The sequence below is a fragment of the Hemitrygon akajei genome, chromosome 8 (assembly GCF_048418815.1).
Source record: "Hemitrygon akajei chromosome 8, sHemAka1.3, whole genome shotgun sequence".
In the NCBI taxonomy this organism is placed as follows: domain Eukaryota; kingdom Metazoa; phylum Chordata; class Chondrichthyes; order Myliobatiformes; family Dasyatidae; genus Hemitrygon; species Hemitrygon akajei.
Window position 1 is genome coordinate 38,906,152 of NC_133131.1, and position 23,937 is coordinate 38,930,088.

Below are 23,937 nucleotides of genomic sequence, written 5' to 3' on the forward strand. Positions count from 1 at the left end.
CCGCAGGATATCTTGGACGCAATGAGAAACATCCCGGACCCTGGCACCTGGGAGGCAAACAACCATCCGAGTTTCTTTCCTGCGTCCATAGAATCGCCTGTCTGAACCCTTGACTATAGAGTCCCCTATCACTACTGCCTTCCTCTTCCTTTCCCTACCCTTCTGAGCCACAGGGCCGGACTCTGTGCCAGAGGCACAGCCACTGTCGCTTTCCCCAGGTGGGCTGTCCCCCCCCCTCCCCCCAACAGTACTCAAACAGGAGTACTTATTGTCAAGGGGTACAACCACAGGGGTACTCTCTAGTACCTGACTGTTCCCCTTCCCTCTCCTGACTGTGACCCATTTCTCTGTCCCCTGTGGCCCTGGAGTGACCAACTACCTGTAACTCCTCTCTATCACCTCCTCACTCTCCCTGACCAGACGAAGGTCATCGAGCTGCATCTCCAGTTCCCTAACATAGTCCCTTAGGAGTTGCATCTCGATGCACCGTGTGCAGATGTGGCTGTCCGGGATGCTGGGAGACTCCAAGATCTCCCACATCTGACACCGACCACAGAAAACTGGCCTTACACACATACTACCTCCTTTTGCAAGCAACAACTGCCTCACCTCGCCCCGTTACCGTCAAAGCCCATTGAGCCAAAGCCCTTTCACTCTGCTGCCTGCTGGATATGGCTGTCTTCTTGTTAAACTGTTTGCGCTCAACTGCTGGCTGATGTCACGTGCCTTCGCCGTCTGACCTCTCTCTTCCCCCGAGAACTTAAAATGTCTTCCCGCTGGAAATCCTTAGGTGCTCTCCCGCTGCCTTCTTGTTCCTCATCTCTGGAACCAGTCTAGTAAACCTTTTCTCTACTCTCGCTATTGGAAAACATTCATTCTTAGGTAAGGCAATCAAAATTGTACACAAAATTCCAGGCTTTGCATACAATTTCGTACTTCTGTAATACAAAATGCTGGATGAACTCAGCAGGTCAGGCAGCATCTGTGAAGGGGAATAAGGAATGAGGCCCACTGTTGCTGCTGAGGTCCTGGAGCAGTTTGCATGAGATGCTCAACATTTCCAGCAACTGCAGATTCTCATGTCTATTACTTAGCTCTGTATTCAGATTGTGGTAAAGATTAAAATACCATTTGCCTTGCGAACACAGTTAAACTCTGAAACTCTCCATGGGACCTTATGGTGGTGCTGGTCTAGCAGGATTTCAGACTTTTGTATGTTATTCCTATTAAAGGTCAGACAACTTCATTAGATTTCTCACAACGGTTAAGCAAGTTTCTCAGCAAATTCAGTGAATTTGAAGGGAGTAAGAAATATCCCAAGCTCTCTGTACCTTGGCTCCAGCTAGACACCTACTTCTTTCTGACCCCTAATCCCAGCTCGGACTTCAAACTCAGCCCATATTTCAGATCTCTTGCTGCACAGTTGTCTTTGTGCTCAATTCAACAAAATGCTCGAAACCAAAACAGCTGAGGAACTGAACACCACTGAGGGGACAAGATGTATCCTGAATATGATGGTATCTACAGAATGTGCAGTGATACTCAGTCACAAAAACAAATCGTGTACCTAAACACAATTGAATCTAAACAGACCATGCATTATTTTTGCTTCAAATGTGTAAAACATAGTGAACAACGCAGGCTTAGTTACACTGACACTAGGATACTGATACATTTCAAAATCCATATTTTAATCAGCATGTCACTGCAGTACAACTCAACACCAATAATCCAGGACACACACACAAAATGCTGGAGCAACTCAGCAGACCAGGCGGTACCTATGGAAAACCCAGTTAACTGTGAGGTGGTTCAGTTTGGTAGGTCAAATATGATGGCAGAATATAGCATTAATGGCAAGACTCTTGGCAGTGTGGAGGATCAGAGGGATCTTGGGGTCCAAGTCCATAGGACACACAAAGCTGCTGTGCAGGTTGACTCTGTGGTTAAGAAGGCATATGGTGCATTGGCCTTCATCAATTGTGGGATTGAGTTTAGGAGCCGAGAGGTAGTGTTGCAGCTATATAGGACTCTGGTCAGACCCCACTTGGAGTACTGTGCTCAATTCTGGTCGCCTCACTACAGGAAGGACAAGGAAACCATAGAAAGGATGCAGAGGAGATTTACAAGGATGTTGCCTGGATTGGGGAGCATGCCTTATGAGAATAGGTTGAGTGAACTCAGCCTTTTCTCCTTGGAGCGACGGAGGATGAGAGGTGACTTGATAAAGGTGTACAAGATAATGAGAGGCATTGATCGTGTGGATAGTCAGAGGCTTTTTTCCAGGGCTGAAATAGCTAGCAAGAGAGGACATAGTTTTAAGGTGCATGGAAGAGGAGATGTCAGGGGTAAGTTTTTTTAATGCAGAAAGTGGCAGCTGTGGTGGAGGCGGAAATGATAGGGTCTTTTAAGAGATTCCTGGATGGCTATGTGGAGCTTAGAAAAATAGGGGGGTATAGGTAAGCCTTGGTAGTTCTAAGGTAAGGACATTTTTGGTACAGCTTTGTGGGCAGAAGGGCCTGTACTGTGCTGTAGGTTTTTAATGTTTCTATGAAAAGAGTATTGTCGACGTTTTGGGCCGAGACCCTTGCACAGGACTGGAGAAAAAAAAACCTGATTCTGACTGCAGCTGTCTTCATCCACCTTTTTGTCAGGAGTGCTGCAATTCAGATGTCGCTTTAAATCAGCATCACAGTTGCCCTTCCTATGGTTGAGAATCTCTTTCACCTCCAGTCTCGTCGAAGGGTCTCAGCCTGAAACGTCAACTGTACTTTTTTTTGTAGATGCTGCCTGGCCTGCTGAGTCCCTCCAGCACTTTGTGTTCTGTTTTGTACTTCCAGCATCTGCAGATTTTTTTGTTTGCAATTTGACTAATTATCCAGGAATAACCTTCCCAATCTAACCATTCAACTCCACTTTTCAGATTTGTGTAGCAGCAATGGTAAAAAATTTACAGTTTGAAAATCTAATTCAAATCCAATCAGTAGAGGTTGACTCACTTGTGTGAAGGCATAACTAGTTATCACCTCCAAAAACATTATACAAAGCAGAAGCCATTGCACTAGGCATCAGAGTCCAGCTATAAACATTCAAATTATCAATTGCAGGAGATTACTGGGATATTTCTCCATGAAACAGAATCTGCTTCAGGGCAAGTTTTATGGAATGATAATCCACAGCTTAAACCGAGGCCGGCCAGAGTTTATGGGCAACGTGTCCTTTCTCCTTTCTACTATGCGAAGATCACAGACTGTCGGGTTTCCAAATAATATGATTCCAGTCGGTGACCTCAAGAGCCCTCTCACAGCAGCCTCCTCAGTTGTACTCGACAATCTCTGCTGAGTCACCATTTAAAAGCACAGCCATGCCAATCTGAGGGATTTTAAATATAAATATAAATCCCACCAAATTAGAGGTATGCTTTGAACCATTTCTGCTCATTTGCAGTATTTTTCTTTCTAATTCCATTTAAAATTAATGTTTTATTTGGTATGTAACTGACATGTTATTTCTTCCAATCAACAAATAAGTAATTGAAAGCTCAGAAAAAAAAGATCACATTCCATAAACAGCCTTGGGGTTGGGTTACTGCCCTGCAAGCAAAGTAGTTCTAAACAGGCAAGCTGGTGCTGTCAAGAGAAACAATGGCCACAAGAAGAATGTTCTCGTTGAACAATCAAACTACACCGTGACAACAAACTATCCCTCAGCCACAGGAGGGGCAACTGTGAGGCTAAGTTAAAACCTCATCAGAATTGTGGCAGCTCCTGACAAAAATCTGGAAGAAGACAGCTGCAGTCAGAATCAGGTTTAATAGCACCGACATATGATGTGAAATTTGTTGTTTTGAGGCAGTAGCAGTACAGTGCAATACATAATAATAAAAACTATATAGATATAAATAAAGAAAATTAAATAAGTAGTGCAAAAAGAGACCCAAAAAAAACTAAGGTAGTGTTCATGGGTGCATTGTCCATTCAGAAATCTGATGGTGGAGGGAATGAAGCTGTTCCTGAAACACTGAGTGTGCACCTTCAGCCTCTTGTCCCTCCTCTCTGATGGTAGCAATCAGAAGAAGGCATGTCCTGGGTGATGGGGGTCCTTGATGATGGATGCTGCCTTTTTGAAGTATCGTCTTTCAAAGGTGTCCTGGATCTGGAAAGGTTAGAGCCCATGATGGAGCTGACTGAGTTTTCAACTTTCTCCAGATTTTTCTGATTCTGTGCAGTGGCCCCTCCATACCAGATGGTAATGCTCTTCAAGGTACATCTGTAGAAATTTGTGAGCGTCTTTGGGTCTCAATGCACCCATGAGCAGAATACCAATTCTGCTCAAACTCCTAATGAAGTAAAGCTGCTGTCATGCCTTCTTTGTAATTGTATCAATATGTTGGGCCAAGGACAGATCCTTGGAGATGTTGACAGCCAGGAACTTGAAACCACTCACCCTTTCCATTTCTGATGTCTCAGTGAGGACCGGTGTGGGTTCCCTCAATTTCCCCTTTCCAAAGTCCACAATCAATCCCTTGGTTTTACTGATATTGAATGCAAGGCTGTTACTGCAACATCATTCAACTAGCTGACCTAACTCTCCCCTGCACGCCTTCTTGTCACCATCTGAAATTCTGCCATCAAGGTGTCAATTTCTTGGTGGGAGAGCATTTTGGAGGTAGTGACCAGAACTCTATCTCCTTCATTATAGTGCTGGAGAGGGATAGGAGCAGACAACTTGTGAAAGCATTTAATTGGGGTAGGGGGAAATATGATGCTATTAGGAAGGAACTTGGGAGCATAAATTGGGAGCAGATGTTCTCAAGGAAATGCATGGCAGAAACATGGCAAATGTTCAGGGAATATTTACATGGAATTCTGCATAGGTATGTTCCGTTGAGGCAGGGAGAGGATGGTAGAGTTAAAGAACCATGGTACACAAAGTACACAGAAAATCTAGCTGAGAAGAAAAGCTTACGAAAGGTTCAATAAACTAGCTACTGTTAGAGCTCTAGAAAATTACAAGACTGCTAGGATGGAGCTTAAGAGTGGAATTACGAGAGCCAGAGGGGGTCATGAGAAGGCCTTGGTGAGTAGGATTAAGGAAAACCCCAAGGCATTCTACAAGTATGTGAAGAACAAGAGGATGAGTCATGTGAGAATAGGACCAATCAGGTGCAATAGTGGAAATGTGTGCATGGAATCAGAGGAAGTAGCAGAGGTACTCGGTGAATACTTTGCTTCAGCATTTACCAGGGAAAAAGACCTTGGCAATTGTGGGGATGACTTACAGTGGACTGAAACACTTGAGCATATAGACATCAAGAAAGAGGATGTGCTGGAGCTTTTGAAAAGCATTAAGTTAGATAAGTCACCGGGACTGAATAAGATACAGCCCAGGCTACTGTGGGAAGCCAGGGAGGAGATTGCTGAGCCTCTTGCGATGATCTTTGCATCATCAATAGGGATGGGAGAAGTACCGGAGGATTGGAGGGCTGCAAATGTTCCCTTGTTCAAGAAAGGGTGTAGAGATAACCCAGGAAATGATAGACTAGCGAGTCTGCCTTCAGTGGTGGGCAAGATCTTAGAGAATATTCTGAGAGGCAGGATTTATGAACATTTGGAGAGACATAATCTGATTAGGGATAGTCAGCAATGGCTTTGTCAAGGGCAGGTCAAGCCTTAGGAACCTGACTAAATTCTTTGAGGATGTAACAAAACACACTGATGAAGGTAGAGCGCTAGATAAAATGTATATGGATTTCAGTAAGGCATTTGATAAGGTTTCCCATGCAAGGCTCCTTCAGAAAGTAAGGGGGCATGGGATCCAAGAAGACCTTGCTTTGTGGATCCAGAATTGGCTTGCAAAGGGTGGTTATAAATGGTCCATATTCAGCATGGAGGTCAGTGACCAGTGGTGTGCCACAGGGATTGGTTCTGTGATCATCACTCTTTGTGATTTTTATAAATGACCTGGATGAAGAAGTAGAAGGGTGGGTTAGTAAGTCTGCTGATGACATAAAGGTTGGTGGTGTTGTGGATAATATGGAGGGTTGTCAGAGGTTACAGCAGGACATTGATAGGATGCAGAACTGGGCTTAGAAGTGGCAGATGGACTTCAACCTAGATAAGTGTGAAGTGGTTCATTTTGGTAGGTCCAATTTGAAGAGAATATAAATGGTAAGACTCTTGACAGTGTGGAGGATCTGAGAGCTCTTGTGGTCCGTGTCAAAAGGACACCCAAACCTGCTGTGCAGGTCGACAGTGTTGTTAAGAAGGCATATGGTGTATTGGCATTCATCAACCGTGAGATTAAGGGGTGTAGTTTTAAGGTGCTTGGAAATGGGTACCGAGGGGATGTCAGGGGTAAGTTTTTCCACACAGAGCGTGGTGGGTGCGTGGAATGCACTGCCGGCAGTGGTGGAAGCGGATATAATAGGGTCTTTTAAGAACCTCTTCGATAGGTACATGGAGCTTAGAAAAATAGAGGGCTATGCGCTAGGGAAATTCTAGGCAGTTTCTAGAGGAGATTGCAGGGTCGGCACAACATAGTGGGCTGAAGGGCCTTTAATGTGCTGTAAATTTCTATGTCCTATGTTCAATATTTGTATCATCAGCAAATTTATAGATGGTGTTTGAGCTGTGCCTAACCACACAATCGTGGGCATAGAGCAAGGAGAGCAGTGGGCGAAGCACGCATCCTTGAGGTGCACCAGTGTTGATTGTTAGTGCGGAAGAGATGTTATTTCTGATCCGCAAAGACTGTGTTCTCCTGACGAGGAAATCAACGATCCAGTTGCAGAGGGAGGCACAGAGGCCCAGGTTTTAGAGCTTGTTGATTAGAACTGAGGGTATGATTGCGTTGAACATTGAGCCCTAATCAATAAACTGCGGCCTGACGTAGATATTACTATTGTCCAGGAGATCAAAGGCTGAGTGGAGAGCCAGTAAGATTGCATTTGCTGTAGACCTATTGTGGTGATAGGCAAATTGCAGTGGGTTCAAGTCCTTGCTTAGGCAGGAGTTGATTCTGGGCATGACCAATGTCTCGAAAGTGTTTCATCACAGTAGATGTGAGTGCCACTGGACAATAACCATTGAGGCAGCTCACCTTGCTCTTCTAGGGCACTTGTATAAGATGAACCAGTCCTCCTGGGTACCCACAAGGCTTGTGGGTACCCCAGGTCACCACTGAATGTGTACATCAGTTAGTCTGCACAATACCTTTTGATCAGAGATTTAGTCAAATCCCAACCTGATTCACTTGAGAAGCTTTTGACTTCAGATGGCTACCCCTTTACATCTAGCCCCAGGTTTAAAAAGCAGCTGCAATAATCTCCACATCTACTCTAAGCCTAAACCCTGTGTCATCCAAGCTAGTGATCAAAACATGAGGCCAAGGAATATTCCAGGGCGCCTCGAGTGGCAGCAGAACTCTCAATGGATATTCTTGTTTCAGGCTGATACAGCTAAAATCACAACTGCTTCCAAGGCCAGTACAGTTAACAAAGATGTCTTAATGCGATTAAATGAACTATCACTGCTTAAAACTGATGAAAACAAAACCGATTGTGGACGGACTCTTCGCTGGATTCCATGCAGAAAACGTGGCTGCAGGTTAGGGATACAAGTGCATTTAAGGAAACGGGGTTTTAAACTCCCGATACCGACTATTTTGCTGGCAAACGTGCAGCCTCTGGTGAATAAAATCGATGATCTCAGAGCCAGGGTGCTGAATCAGAGGGACATTAGGACTGCGTGTCCTTTGTTTCATGGAATCCTGGTTAACCCCTTCCCATACTGGATGCAGTGATTCAGATTGACGGGTTTATTATACACCATCAGTATAGATCTATACAGTCTCTCAAAAGCAGAGGTGGAAGAGTATGCCTCATGATCAACTCTTCTTGGTGCACAAATATATTAATACTGTCCCAATTCTCCTCACCAGACCTGGAATATCTAGCAGTTAAGAGCCCTCCTTTTTACCTACCATGGGATATTTCCAGGATCATTTTGGTAGCGGTATACATTCCACCTCAGGCCAATGTCAATCAGGCTTTAGATGATCTGAGCAATGGGATTAACATGCACAAAATAGCGCACACTAACACCTTCTCCATCGTTTTGAGTGATTTTAACCAGGCCAGTCTGGGGGGAGGGGGGGGGGAAAAAAATCACTAAACAATTACCATCAACAGATGGCTTGCAATATCAGACACACTGGACCATTGCCACACCACCATGAAGAATGCCTACCGTGCTATTCCACGCCCTCGCTTCTGAAAGTCTGATCACCTGGCTGTACTTCTACTCTCTGAGTATAGGCAGAGACTGAAGACTGCAGTACCAGTAGGAAGGACAAAGAAGGTATGGACGAGGGAAGCACAGGAGCACCTACAGGACTGCTTTGAATCGGTGGTCTAGACCGTATTCAGGGATTCATATTCGAATCTGGATGAGTACGCTGCGGTTGATACCGACTTCATCAAAACCCGTGTGGATGAGTGTGTGCCTACAAAGACTTACTGTACATTCCCAATACAAAAGCTGTGGATGAACCAAGAGGTACATTGTCTGCTGAAGGCTAGTTCAGTGGCATTCAAGTCTGGTTACCCAGGTCTATACCAGAAAATCAGATATGACTTGCGGAGGGCAATTTCGAACGAGGTTGGAGGCGACATCGGGTGCACGGCAACTCTGGCAGGGCTTGCAAGACATTACTTTCTCCAACCCGAAACCCAATAGCGTGAACGGCAGTGATGCTTCACTATCAGATGAACTCAACACCTTCTATGTCCGCTTTGAAAGAGAGAATATAACTACGGCTGTGAAGATCCTTGCTGCACCTGATGACCCTGTGATCTCTGTCTCAGAGGCTGTCTTTAAAGAGAGTGAACCCTCGCAGGGCAGAAGGTCCCGATGGAGTACCTGGTAAGGCTCTGAAAACCTGTGCCAACCAACTGGCAGGAGTATTCAAGGACATTTTCAACCTCTCACTGCTATGGGCAGCAGTTCCCACTTGCTTCAAAAAGGCAACAATTATACCAGTGCCTAAGAAGAATTCTGTGAATTTAAAGAGCAAACACGAGGAAATCTGCAGATGCTGGCAATTCAAACAACAACACACACAAAATGCTGGTGGAACACAGCAGGCCAGGCAGCATCTATAGGGAGAAGCGCTGTGACATTTCTCCCTAAGAATACTGTGAGCAGCCTTAATGACTATTGCCCGGTAACATTCACATCAACAGTGATGAAATGCTTTGAGAGGTTGGTCATGACTAGACTGAACTCCTGCCTCAGCAAGGACCTGGACTCATTGCAATTTGTCTATCGCCACAATAGGTCAATGGCAGATGCAATCTCAATGCTTTAGATCACCTGGACAACATAAACACCTATGTCAGGATGCTGTTAATCGACTATAGCTCAAGATTTAACACCATTATTCCCACAATCCTGATTGAAAAGTTACAGAACCTGGGCCTCAGTACCTCCCTCTGCAATTGGATCTTCAGCTTCCTAACCATAAGACCACAATCTGTGTGGATTAATGATAACATCTCCCTCCTCACTGACTATCAACACTGATGCACTTCAAGGTTGTGTGCCTATCCCACTGCTCTATTCTCTATATACACATGACTGTGTGGCCAGGCATTGTTCAAATACCATCTATAAATATGCTGATGATACAACCATTGTTGGTAGAATCTCAGATGGAGACGAGAAGGTGTACAGGAGTGAGATATGCCACAAGTGGAGTGGTACTGCAGCAACAACCTGGCACTCAATGTCAGTAAGACAAAAGAGCTGATTGTGGACTTCAGGAAGGGTAAGACGAAGGTCCAGATACCAATCCTCAGAGGGATCAGAAGTGAAGAGAGTGAGTAGTATCAAGTTCCTGGGTGTCAAGATCTCCGAGGACCTAACCTGGTCCCAACATATTGATGAAGTTGTAAAGAAGGCAAGATAACGGTTATATTTCATTAGGAGTTTGAGGAAATTTGGAATGTCGACAAAAATACTCAAAATCTTCTATAGATGTACTGCGGAGAGCATTCTGACAAGCTGCATCACCGTTTGGTAAGTGGTGGGGGGGAGGGGGTGCTACGGCACAGGACCAAAAGAAGCTGCAGAGGGTTGTAAATCTAGTCAGCTCCATCTTGAAGCTAGCCTACAAAGTACCCAGGACATCTTTACGGACCGGTGTCTCAGAAAGGCAGCATCCATTATTAAGGACCTCCAGCACCCAGGGCGTGCCCTTTTCTCACTGTTTCCATCAGGTAGGAGGTACAGAAGCTTGAAGGCACACACTCAGCAATTCAGGAACAGCTTCTTCCCCTCTGCCGTCCAATTCCTAAATGAACATTGAACCCATGAACACTACCTCACTTTTTAATATATTATTTCTGTTTTTGCATGATTTTTAATCTATTCAATATATATATATTTATACTGTAATTGGTTTACTATTTATTTATTTTTACTTTCTTTCTTCTATATTATGTATTGCATTGAACTGCTGCTGCATAGTTAACAAATTTCACAACACATGCCGGTGATAATAAACCTGATTCTGATTCTCTCCATCTTAAGCAAACATAATTGACAAGTGACAGCCAACTGTGTCCAAATCTATCCGAGTGTTCTTCAAATTCACAGATGTTGTCTGAACATCCTAGTTCATGGGAGAATCTTTTGCGACTGACAAAAATTACATCAAATTACTTCTACTTTTGCAGTGGGAAGAATTTGACAAATCCATGTGCAGATAAAACTTTGTGATCTTTTATCAGTTCCATGGAATTAGTATAAAGTATTATTTATCTGTATTCATTTTCAGTCCCGTAACATTTGATCGGTTATGCTTGAATTGAGGTTTGATGCTGCAACAGTTCACTAAAGATCATAGGCACGTACCAAATAACCTAATACCCAAAGGCTTTTCTGTTCATAATCCTAAGTTTAAAACCTATAGCTAATCTAAGTATGAAGGTTCACAAAGATACCCTCACATAGAGCACAGCAAATGGAATTCAACTCCAAGCCAAGTAAGGACGTTGGAAAAGTGATAACACGGGTAAAGTGATAAAGCTGTAACTAATAGTTTACACCCCACTGCAGCTTAATTCATAGCTGCTAAACTCCCCTTCCTCCAGATTATTCCTGCACTAGACTGGCAGAATGTGAGAGCCTTGATCCAGTGGCCACTAGTGTGTACATGGAGTGAATCTACAGGATGTCCTTTGCTGTGCACCAGACAGTCATGTCTATTGTGTCCTAATTTTGCTTCTCAACAAGCCTCGTGGACACCCAGAAGCACTGGTTCATATTATAACTAAAAAAAAGAAAGACTGGAAGAACATTTCCTTTCAAAGTTGAGGGAAGGAAGCAATTTCCATGAAGTTCACAAGCTACTTCATCAGTGCTCTTCTATTGCGTCAGGAGCCAAGCTATTCCCAGGTGATTGTATTGCAGGAACAAGCCCAGACTTGGGCAGACAGTCAGCCAATCTGTTTAACCCAGAAATAGAATTGTTTACCCATCACTGGAGGTTGAAATAGTGACAGGTGGGTTTGAGCAGAATTAGTTTCTCACACATCTTCAGTTTAAACTTGCTGAATCAGACCAGTCATATTAACGTGAAATCAGCAGGATCAAGCAGCGGGTACAAGGAGGGTATGAGTAGATAGGTGGTAAAGACAGCATACGGCATACTTGCCATCATCAATTCAAACTTATTATCGAAGTATATACAACTTTGGATTCATCTTCCTGGACGCACCCACAAAACAAACACAATCCAATGTACAAAGATGACAAATTGTGCAAATAGTTAAAAAATACATAGAACATAAGCTGCAGAAACTCCAAAAGTGAGTAGACAGCTGTGGGTCAATTCAGCGCTGAGGCAAGTGAACCTGTTCTAAGAGCCCAATGGCTGCAGGACAATAAATGCCCCCGAACCCGGTGGCACTCGGCCCAAGATTCCTGAACCTCTCGCTTGATGGTAGCAGCGAAAAGAAAGGGAGATGGTCAAGCACAGGTATTGTCGAAAACTGGCTTGTTTTCCACTCTCTAGCCTTGACGCAGCATCCCCCAGTGATAGCTGCCCTGACAATGGCTGCAGCTATAACCTAGAGTCAAGTTCGTCCAATCCTTCAGGAGATCGTAAAATTGCTAGTTCATTTAGACGGTCCAAACATATTTTTCTTCAAGGGATTGCAGAGATCATAGTTCAGAAGTACAGTATACCTAGTGGAGTATCTGGTAGCTTAGTGAGCTAGCCATAAAATGCCGCTATATGTCGTCAGCGCCATCTTGGTGCTCAGTGCTGGAACACTGAGTGCAAAGGTTGGGAAATCTCATTACAGCTGCACAAAACGGGTTAGGTTAAATTTGGATCATTGTGTCACCAATGTAGGATGTGGACATTTTGGAGAGGGTATGTAAGAGGCTCATTAGGATGCTACCTGAACTGGAGAGATTTAACTATAAAGAAGTTGGACAAGCTTACAGCATTCTCCCTGGAGTATCAGAAGCTGAGGGGTGACCTGATAGAAGTATGTAAAATTTTGAGACACATAGATACAATATAGTCAGAGTCTTTATTCCCTAAGGTGGAAATGTTAAATACTAGAAAGTGAAGGAGAAAAGTTTGAAGAAAAATGTCTCTCTGGTGCTTCCCACTCCCTCCCCTCCCCCTTTTCCCAACCACGATTGCTTCCTTCCCTCTCTGAGTCCACAATAGAATACTTTAGATAGAACAATGATAGAGGAGCTATATACTGAAATATATACACATATATAATCATAGAATGATGACACAGCTGAGTGATATATACTGGTCAGGAGAACTTCATCGCCCTTCAAATTTTCCCAGGAGGAAAAAGGGGTCTCAGTTTAGAGGTAAAGCACTGTCAGGTATGTCAAGGTAGCACAATATAATCAAATCACTGAAATTTGGACCCATGACCTTCAGAAAGAGGGAAATATGAAACAACTGAGCCAAAGCTGACAGAAGATTTTTTTTAATGAAAAGGGACACAGTTGTTTAACTAACATCTTTAATTTCTCCAAATGACCTCAACATGCAGCTTGGCTGCCCGCCTCTCTCTTCAGCCTGAGTGAAGGGTGTACAATACAGCTTTCTGTCAAACTTTCTCTCATAAGTAATTACAAAATTCACAAAAGGTGAGATGGCGATTAGTGATAAGGCCCCAGATACAGCATGCAGCGTGCTTACTGGCAAAATAAAAACTTTCTGCACTCTGCCCAAGACTAATTGCTTTACACAAAATGGAGTTTGTTGACTCCATCGGAGCCGGCCAGCACAAATACAAGGTGGTGGTGAGCGGACGACCATGCGACGCAGCTGTTGCTGTGCTCATGATCGATGCGAGCGAAGGACGAGGAGAAGAAAAGGCAATGGTTGCTTGAGAGTTGTCAGTGATGTCAGAGTGATGAGTTGACACAGAGGCAGGTATTATAATAACTCATGCACGGGATGGTTTCTGATGAGCTAGGGCTTGCGGAGGTATTGGCAGATTAAACTACTGGAATGAAAGGAACTTGGAATGGGAAGTGGAACATGGTGATAAATGGAAATGTATGCCTCGGGCTGCAGGGCAGGCGATAAATGGCTACTGAAGTTCAATAAGATCCATTTCGGAGTTGCCTGCTGTGAACACAAGACAGTTTAAAGCCAAATTAGCCTCAAGAGGGGACAGTAAAAAACTGATGCTCTCCTTCAAAGAGTTATGCAAACTAACTGAAGCAAATACTTAATGATCTCAGGAATAGGACGTTCCTAATTTTTATACGATTGCCAAGGACCAAGACTGGATCAATACATCAAGCAGCAAAACAGTCCTTTCAAGCTGAGACCCTTCATCTGGACTGATGAAGGGTCTCTGCCCCAAACGCTGACTTTTCCACAGATGCTGCTTGACCTGCTGAGTTCCTGCAGCATTTGTGTGTTGCTTGGATTTCCAGCATCTACAGAATTTCTCGTGTTTGAGCAATATCGTCTTTACTAGATAGTCTGGCTGGTTGGAGGAGTGGGAAAAAGGTAAAGTGGCAAAAAAAAGAACATTCTGTTCAAAGGGCAACAAGGATGCAGATCAGCAGATATACCAGTTAACTGCCGATATAACAATAAACACCCTAGATATGTATTTGGTAACAGTTTGGTCCTGGGTTTGAGATAAAATTGTCTGTTGGTGTATTAATGTCAGGAGCATAGTGAAGCGCATGCAGCTTCCGCTAAAGAAATGTTGTGTTCACAGACTCAGTACATACTCTGCTTAAACAGGAAGTAGTCACTAATTACTCACCTTTGTCTATCACTATCAGAAGCTCCTAGGCAGCAAACATCCTGCCACAGATTTCCTTCTCCTTCAAGTTCCACTCTCGATAACAGCTGTGTGAAAAGAAAAATGATTAAAATGGAGAAATTATGCAGCTGGAAGCTGGGTGTTTTTAAGTATTTGTCATGGGAAATTCTACTTTCTATTGGTCACCACCTCTTCAATTCATGGATAATTTTCAGTTATCTATAAAAAATACAGTTGCCCCTCTGTATCTGTGGGGGTTTGGTTCTGAGACGCCCTGCAGATACCAAATTCTGCAGATGCTCAAGACCCTTATATAAAATGGCGTAGTATTTGCATATAACCTACGCATATCCTCCCATATACTTAAATCATCTCTAGATACCTAATACAATGTAAATGCTATGTAAATAGTTGTTATGCTGTATTGTTTAGAGAATAATGACAAGAAAAAAGTCTGTACATGTTCAGTACAGACGCAACCATCGTAGCTCTTCTGGGAATGCTGATACTGCCTCAGCATCAGCCGATGCCGATTATCTCATGATCTTTACATTCTTGAGGCTGTAGCGCTTTACATAGCTAGCCAGCCATCCCTTACTAGCCTTAAACTCCTTCCTTTCGCTCACAGCACAAGTAGCGAATGAACGAGATGTGAGGCAAACAATGCTCAAACGACGAGTCACACAAAATGCTGGTGGAACACAGCAGGCCAGGCAGCATCTCTAGGGAGAAGCGATGTCGACGTTTTGGACCGAGACCCTTCGTCAGGACTAACTGAAAGGAAAGATAGTAAGAGATTTGAAAGTAGTGGGGGGAGGGGGAAATGTGAAATGATAGGAGAAGACCGGAGGGGGTGGGCTGAAGCTAAGAGCTGGAAAGGTGATAGGCGAAAGTGATACAGAGCTGGAGGAGGGAAAGGATCATGGGACAGGAGGCCTCAGGAGAAAGAAAGGAGTGGGGGGGAAGCACCAGAGGGAGATGGAGAACAGGCAGAGTGATGGGCAGAGAGAGAGAGAAAAAAAACAAACAACTAAATATGTCAGGGATGGGATAAGAAGGGGAGGAGGGGTATTAACGGAAGTTAGAGAAGTCAATGTTCATGCCATCAGGTTGGAGGCTACCCAGCTGGTATATAAGATGTTGTTTCTCCAACCTGAGTGTGGCTTCATCTTGACTGTAGAGGAGGCCATGGATAGACATATCAGAATGGGAATGGGATGTGGAATTTAAATGTGTGCACCAAGCACATCTTTCCCTCCCCCCTTTCTGCTTTCCGCAGGGATTACTCCCTACGCGACTCCCTCATCCACTCGTCCTCCCCATCCCTTCCCACCGATCTTCCTCCTGGCACTTATCCTTGTAAGCAGAACAAGTGCTACACCTGCCCTTAACACTTCCTCCCTCACCACCATTCAGGGCCCCAGACAGTCCTTCCAGGTGAGGCGACACTTCACCTGTGAGTCCGCTGGTGTGGTATACTGCGTCCGGTGCTCCCGGTGTGGCCTTTTATATATTGGTGAGACCCGACGCAGACTGGGAGACAGTTTCGCTGAACACCTACGCTCTGTCCGCCAGAGAAAGCAGGATTTCCCAGTGGCCACACATTTTAATTCTACGTCCCATTCCCATATGTCTATCCATGGCCTCCTCTACTATCAAGATGAAGCCACACTCAGGTTGGAGGAACAACACCTTATATACCTGCTGGGTAGCCTCCAACCTGATGGCATGAACATTGACTTCTCTAACTTCCATTAATGTCCCTCCTCCCCTTCTTACCCCATCTCTGACATATTTAGTTGTTTGTTTTTTGTTCACTATCTCTGCCTATCCCTCTGTCTGTTCTCCATCTCCCTCTGGTGCTTCCCCCTCCCCCTTTCTTTCTCTCGAGGCCTCCTGTCCCATGATCCTTTCCCTTCTCCAGCTCTGTATCCCTTTTGCCAATCACCTTTCCAGCTCTCAGCTTCATCCCACCCCCTCCGGTCTTCTATCATTTTGCATTTCCCCCTCCCCGCACTACTTTCAAATCTTAGTATCTCTCCTTTCAGTTAGTCCTGACGAAGGGTCTCGGCCCGAAACATCGACAGTGCTTCTCCTTATAGATGCTGCCTGGCCTGCTGTGTTCCACCAGCATTTTGTGTGTGTTGTTTGAATTTCCAGCATCTGCAGATTTCCTCGAGTTTGCTCTCAAACGATGAGTAATACTTTTAATCATCTCTAGATTACAGTACTTTATGCTCCCTCTTAGCCTTTGACGAATTGCTTTGACCACTTAATTGCTTTTTAGGAGCCATTTTTTCACAGAAGCAAAGGGTGCACACAACACTAATAGCAACCAAACGAGGTGCAAGGCGAACAATGCTCCTATGAGTGCTGGAGAGAGAACCTCTGGGTTTTTTTCCGATCCCGATCCGCAGTTGATTAAATCCGCCGATACGGAAGGCCAACTGTATTAGACCTGTACCACCCTGACCAGTTTCTGAAGCAATGCGAGTGGGTGACAGTGACACAAAGCGTTTCCCAGCCACTCTACTCTCAGATTAGGGGAATAAAATATTTGTAACAGTTTGTTTTAAAATCATAAAATTAGATCCAGACCAAATCAAGCCAAGTCACAGGGATGGTGACGGAATGACTGATAATTTAAGTTTCCTGCACAAGCTTCTAAGGCAGTAGCATTACAATAGGGATACAGTGGCTCAATATTAAACATCTACACTTGTCCCCAGTTCCTCATGGTGAAGCTCACCAGCTCCACCTAGTGTCATAATCAGTATATTAAAAATGATAAAAGGCACATTTGTTAGGCAGCCACTCAGGAATGAGGATGTATTACTCATACATCACCAGTGCAATCACTCAGGTCGAGTATGATGTTTTCCTATGCCGTTGTCTATTTGTGGTAGTAGAGGCCGATCCAGGATCTTTGCATTCTGGTGCAGTGTGGCTGTGGCCAGTGATTAGGTCCTCTGGCTGTTCAGTCTGTCCTTTCACAGCTGCCACTTGTTCTCTGCGGCACCGCAGAGGTCGCTCTCTAACAGCGCAGCTCCCTCTTGAACAGGTTTCCTTCCAGGTGGATCTACTGAGTGCAATGCAATCCCAGTTTTTAGATGTTGAATTTCTTCAGGCTGATTTTGATTTTATCTTTGAAGTGTTTTCTTTGCCCACCAGGAGCTTGCTGAGCTTTCTTTAGCTGGGGGCAAAGCATCTGTTTGGGGAGACACGAGTTATGCATCAGAAAGCCGTGACCTACCCATTGGAGTTGGTGTGGCTTTATCGTGGTACGTTACTCCGGTTTAACAGCAACGTAGCTGCGATGTGCGCAGTGTTAACAGTCAGCCAGTGTACCAAGTTCTCCTGGACTTCACCATGAAAAGCAAAGAGATGCAGAAAATACTGAAAGGCTTCATAAAATGTGCCCTTGTTTGCCAGTAAATTTCCTGATTTGGTTTACAGAAGATCTTTAACATTGAACAGTCCATGAATTTACCCTGAAAAACACCAAATCCCACAGATCTACATTTCCTGGGATACAGGCTCAATTCAAGCAAGTCTTCTCACCATGATAAAATTACTACCCTGATAATATATCTAAACAGCCATACCAAAAAGTAAAGAATGAGAATTCTCTTTTATGACAAGTAGCTCAGAGCTCGTTTCTTGGCTGTGTAGTTCTGACCCAACTGGAAAATCATGTGCTCAGTTCCTGAATTACTTCCCACAATGGGCAAAGCTCCCATACCAAGTCTGAAAATGGCGCCAGTCTTATTTTAAATGTTCACATTACTTCCCCATACAATGGACCGCAGATCGGAATTTTCTGGGACAGACTCTCTCACCTATTCAGTTTCACCAGGGCACTGTTGATGTCAGGGTTGAATGGCTCCAGTTTCTGTGCTTTAATCAGAAAGTCTCTGGCTCTGTCGTACTCCAACATTAGCAGGCAGGCCTGGCACAGGACACAAGCAGCTTGGTTAGACACGAGAAGGACTACACACAACTACAGTCAGAGTAATTCATTGTGAAATCGGGCCTTTTAGCTCAACTTGTCCACGCTGACCAAGGTGCCTTCCCAAACCAGCTCCAGTTGCCTATATTTGGCCCATTTTCCTACATTTGGTCCATGACCCCTCGCTTAATGGTATTGGTCCATAGCATAAAAAAGGTTAGGAACCCCTGTTCTAAACCTTGCTTATGGAAATATTCATTAAAATATCTTTTAAATGTCACTCTGCCTGCCTCAACTTTGTGTGTACACACACACACACACACACACACCCCCCCCCCCCCCCCCTTGTCATTCTGCTGTCATTGCACTGAGTGAGCTCACTTCAATATCTTCCCCCTGTTTATTCTTATAATGGGTTGGCTTTGTGGTGCTTTCTCACCAACACTTTGGAATATTTCATTGTTTTAGTAATGGGGTTGTGTAAATGTGTATATATTCTTAGTATACTGTATTTAAGGTAGATACTTCAGCTTATTTTGTAATACAATTGTAACTACATTGTGGGGGACATCATATGTGTAGTCCGACGTGAACTTTGTTGGTAATGAAAGATGACGTGCCCTGGTGCCTGGAACACTCTCAGTAGAATAGAGAGATCGAGCCGCCAGGAGTTCACATACAAAATGGAGGAACTCAGCAGACCAGGCAGCATCTATGGAAATGAGGAAACACTGACTGTTCAGTCTTTTCCATAGATGCTGCCTGTGTTGTGTGTGTTGCTCGGATTTCCAGCATCTGCAGATTTTCTCTTGTTTGTGCCAGGAGTTCACACGGGACAAAATAGTGTGGGACTCTTTTTGTGTCGTCTGGCAGATAGCTCTTCGTAAGTATTGCAGTTTTCTTTTCACTATTTTCCCTAATCTTTGTCAGTTTGATTCTTGATGCACTGAATAAATACCTTTGCATGAAAGTGCAAAGCAATTCCAGCTATTTTTCTTCGGTCATAACCCAGGTATCGTAACAAAACAAAATTCAGCCTGACTGCTTTGATTCTACTCTGGGGGCCTCTGGCCCACCGCGAATCACAACCTGGCAATAAAGTATTTAAACATATCTCAGAAGAGAGGTATGTGGAGGAGCAGTACAAAAGGAGATTCCAGTTGTAGAGAAGGATATAAACAGGGTAGTGAAGAGGTAACACACCATGAAGAAGGGTTACAGTGGGTGTAGGAAGCCTTTGGCTATCATTCGCTCCTAAGGCACTGGGAGGATTAATTGTTTACAATGGAGAAGCTTCAGTTTTCAGTCACACAACATGCAAAGCAGCACCTTGGCTCAGCTTTCTGTTGCCTGACCCTGCACTGGCATCGAAAGAGTACAATGTACAGAGCTGACTGAAGCTCAGATTCAGTAAGGCATTTAAAGATCAAAGTCAATTTATTATCAAAGTACATACAGTATAAGTAACCATTTACTACTCTGAGATTCATTTTCTTGCGGGCGTTCACAGTAAATCCAAAGAAACACAACTAGGGTCAATGAAGAACTGCACACAACAAAGATGGACAAATAACTGATGTGTAAAAGACAAAGTTTGCAAATGCAAAAAACAAGAAAACTAATAAATAGATGATAACTGTTGAGAAGAGGAGTTGCAGAATATTGAAAGTGAGTCCAAAGGTTGCAGAATCAGTTCAGTGTTGGTGTGAGTGAAGTTGTACACTTGGGTTCAAGAGCCTGATGGTTCAGCAGTCATACCTGTTCCTGAACCTGGTGGTGTGGGACCTGCGGCCTCTGTACCTTCTTCCTGATGGCAGCAATGAGAGGAGAGCAGGCCTGGATGGTGGAGGTCCTTGATGATGGATGCTGCTTTCCCACGACACTGTTCTTGTAGATGTCTCAGTGATGGGGAGGGCTTTATCCGTGATGGACTGAGTTGTATCCACTACTTTTTGTAGGCTTTTCCATTCAAGGTCATTAATGTTTCCATAACGCAACCAGTCAGTATATTCTCCACTGTGCATCTATAGCAATTTCTCAAAGTTTAGATGATGTGCTGAATCTCAGCAAACTTCTAGGAAAGTAAAGGCGCTGTGTGCTGGACCCAGGACACATCCAGCATCAAGGAACCTGAAGCTGTTGAATCTCTCCAACCCTGATCCCCTGATGAGCACTGGCTCATGGGCCTCTAGGTTCCTCCTCCTGAAGTCAATAATCAGCTCCTTGGTCTTTCTAACATTGAGTAAGAGGTTGTTGTTGTGGCACCACTCAGCCAGATTTTCAACCTCCCTCCTCTATGCTGATCCATCACTAGCTTTGATTCAGCCGGTGACAATGATGTCATCAGCAAAATTGAATATGGCATTGGAGCTGTGCTTAGCTTCACAGTCATAAGTGTAAAGTGAGTAGAGCAGGGGGTAAATCACACAGCCTTGTGGTGCACCGATGCAGATGGTGATTATGGAGAAGATGTTGCCAAACCGAATTGACTGGAATCTGCAAGCGAGGAAATTGAGGATCCAGCTGCACAAAGGAGATTTTGAGGCTAAGGTCTTGGAGATTATTGATTAGTTTTTGTGGGACAGTAGTGTTGAATGCAGAGCATTTGTCATTGAAGAGCATCCTGATGTATGCTCCTTCACTGCCAGATGTTTCAGGATTGAGTGAAGAGCCAATGAAATGGCATCTACTGATGACCTGTTGTGATAGTAGGCAAACTGGAGTGGATCCAAGTCACTCCTCAGGCAGGAGTTGATGTGTTTCACATTGGATGTACTGTAAGTGCTAATGGACGGTAGTCATTGAGGCAGGTTACCATATTCTTCTGAAGTCACGGGGTCATCAGGGACTGTGGAAGTTTGCAAAATTGTCTCCATGTTCAGAACAAGCAGAGAAGGCAGTGAGCTCATTCGGGAGCAAAACCATGTTGTTAGGTATGTCGCTGGATTCACTTTGTAGGAGGTGATAGTATCCGAGCCCTGTCACAACCGTCGAGCATCTTTCTGCCATTCAGGTTTGGTCTGGAATTGCCACTTCGCACACGAGATGGCTTTCTGGAGGTCATACCTGGACTTCTTGTATTTTACCTGGTCGCTGATTGTCGATCTCTTGGTCCATCCAGGGCTTCTGGGTGGGGAAGACTCTGATTGATTTTGTGGGGACACACTCGTCCACGAGGGGATTTGTGTATGTGGTCTAAACTCAATTTAGCCGAGGGTGTGATGTAAGCAGAGGCCAACTGAAAATCAGAACAACCACAGATGCAAGGAATGTGAGGTAAAAGAAAATGTTGGAAACTCTCGGCAGGTCAGACCGGATTTGTGAGAAGACAAACAGCTTTAAGGTTTCAGGTTCGGGCGATGTCAGCAGCCACACATTCTGCCACTCTGCACAGATATTTTTCCATAAAGTTTATGGAATGCAGTTTGAGTAGTTCAAAGTTCAAAGTAAATGTACATTATGTCACCATATACAACCCTGAGATCCGGTTTCATGTGGGCATTCACAGTAAAGACAAAGAAACACAGGAGAATCAATGAAAAAGCATACAACAAAAACGGACGAACAAGCAATGGGCAAAAGACAACAAACTGCAAATATAATAAAAACAATGAATAAATCAACAATAATTATCAAGACAGGAGTTGTAAAAGTGAGTCCATAGGTTGTGAAATCGATTCAGTTCAGTAGTAATCAGGGATGATTCCCTTGTCAAATCCAAACTGAGTTTAATCATTTTGAGTTAGACTCGTTGAGAAGATGAGATTCTTCAGTCAGAGTTTGTTCTTGCCCTCAGTGATATCGATCTCACTTCTGCAGAAGGATTGTGACTTTAAATTTGAGAATTTAAACATGTGCCACAGAACTGGGCAAGGAACTGGCCCTTCTCCTTCGTGCCTTATTGAGAACCACAATCATAGTGATGTACAGCCCTTCACCAGGAAGTGCTCATCACCATCAAACACCCATTTATGCTCGTCCTACAGGAACCTCATTATTTTATTCTCTCATCAACTAACCCCAGATTCCACTGCTCACTTACATACTCAGAGGAAAGTCTAGTTGCCAATTTACCCACCAAAGTTCAAAGTAAATGTTATTATCAAAGTTCATATCTGTACACCCCTGAGATTCATTTTCTTGTGGGCATACTCAACAAATCTATAGAATAGTAACTAAATCAGGATCAGTGGAAGACTGCCCAGCTAGGGTATTCAACCAGAGTGCAGAAGACAACAAACTGCAAATGCAAATATAAATAAATAGCAATAAATAATGAGAACATGAGATAATGAGATGCAGAGTCCTTAAAGTGAGATCATTGGTCGTTGGAACATTTCAATGATGGGGGCAAATGAAGGGCCCCCTTTGTTCAAGAGCCTGGTGGTTGAGGGGTAATAACTGTTTTTGAACCTGGCAGTGAGAGTCCTGGGGCTCTTATAGCTTCTAAACGATGGCAGCAGCGAGAGGACAGTACGATACACAGAACACACTCAGATGCACAACACAGACACACACTGATACAACCTTTGGAATGTGGGAGGAACCTCAGAGTCACAGAGAGAACAGACGAAGTCCACACACACTGAACCCAAGAGCTGGATGAACTGCAGGACTCCGGTACTGTGGGACAGCAGCTTTGCTGGCTGCACCATCGTCTGCCCTCTGAGTCTCAGCACGTTGTTGAAATGTTACTGTGAGCAATAGTAAGAGAGAAAATTGCCCTGTGTTTCCCCAGTACTGATCTACTTTAAGCAATAAAGTAGATCAGAACCATAAGACCAATAAATAAAGGGGCAGAGTAGGCCATTCAGCCCATCAAGCCTGCTCTGCCGTTCATTCATGGGCTGATCCAATTTTTCCAGTCATCCCCACTCCCCTCCCTTCTCCCCATGCCCTTTGATGTCCTGGCTAATCAAGAACCTATCTATCTCTGCCTTAAATATACCCAATAACTTTGCCTCTACAGCCGCTCATGGCAACAAATTCCACAGATTTACCACCCTCTGACTAAGGAAATTTCTCCACATCTCTGTTCTAAATGGACGTCCTTCAATCCTGTAATTGTGCCCTCTTGTCCTAGAATACCCTATCATGGGAAATAACTTTGCCATATCTAATCTGTTCAGGCCTTTTAACATTAGGAATGTTTCTATGAGATCCCTCCTCATTCTCCTGAACTCCAGGGAATACAGCCCAAGAGCTGCCAGACGTTCCTCATACAGTAACCCTTTCATTCCTGGAATCATTCTCGTGAATCTTCTCTGAACCCTCTCCAATGTCAGTATATCCTTTCTAAAATAAGGAGCCCAAAACTGCGCACAATACTCCAAGTGTGGTCTCACAAGTGCCTTATAGAACCTCAACATCACATCCCTGCTCTTATATTCTATACCTCTAGAAATGAATGCCAATGATGCATTCGTCTTCTTCACCATCGACTCAACCTGGAGGTTAACCTTTAGGGTTTCCTGCACAAGGACTCCCAAGTCCCTTTGCATCTCTGCATTTTGAATTCTCTCCCCATCTAAATAATAGTCTGCCTGTTTATTTCTTCCACCAAAGTGCATGACCATACACTTTCCAACAATGTATTTCATTTGTCACTTCTTTGCCCATTCCCAAATCTGTCTAAATCTCTCTGCAAGCTCTGTTT

General features: G+C 44.1%; 1 protein-coding gene across 15 annotated transcripts in view; it reads right to left on the bottom strand.

Moving 5' to 3' along the window:
* The window catches only part of fkbp6 (FKBP prolyl isomerase 6), a 92,762-nt gene that overhangs the window by 11,895 nt on the left and 56,930 nt on the right, over nt 1-23,937 (bottom strand). For 11 of the 15 annotated variants that reach the window (XM_073053650.1, XM_073053649.1, XM_073053659.1 and 8 more), the window contains exons 8-9: nt 18,172-18,281; nt 14,333-14,418 (exon numbers count right to left, since the gene is read on the bottom strand). In XM_073053650.1, the coding sequence (XP_072909751.1) occupies nt 14,358-14,418; nt 18,172-18,281 (171 nt within the window). In that variant the 3' untranslated portion in view covers nt 14,333-14,357. Of the gene's footprint in view, nt 1-14,332; nt 14,419-18,171; nt 18,282-23,937 lie in introns of those variants that run through there. The other 4 variants (XM_073053657.1, XM_073053655.1, XM_073053652.1 and 1 more) reach the window with 2 other exon arrangements.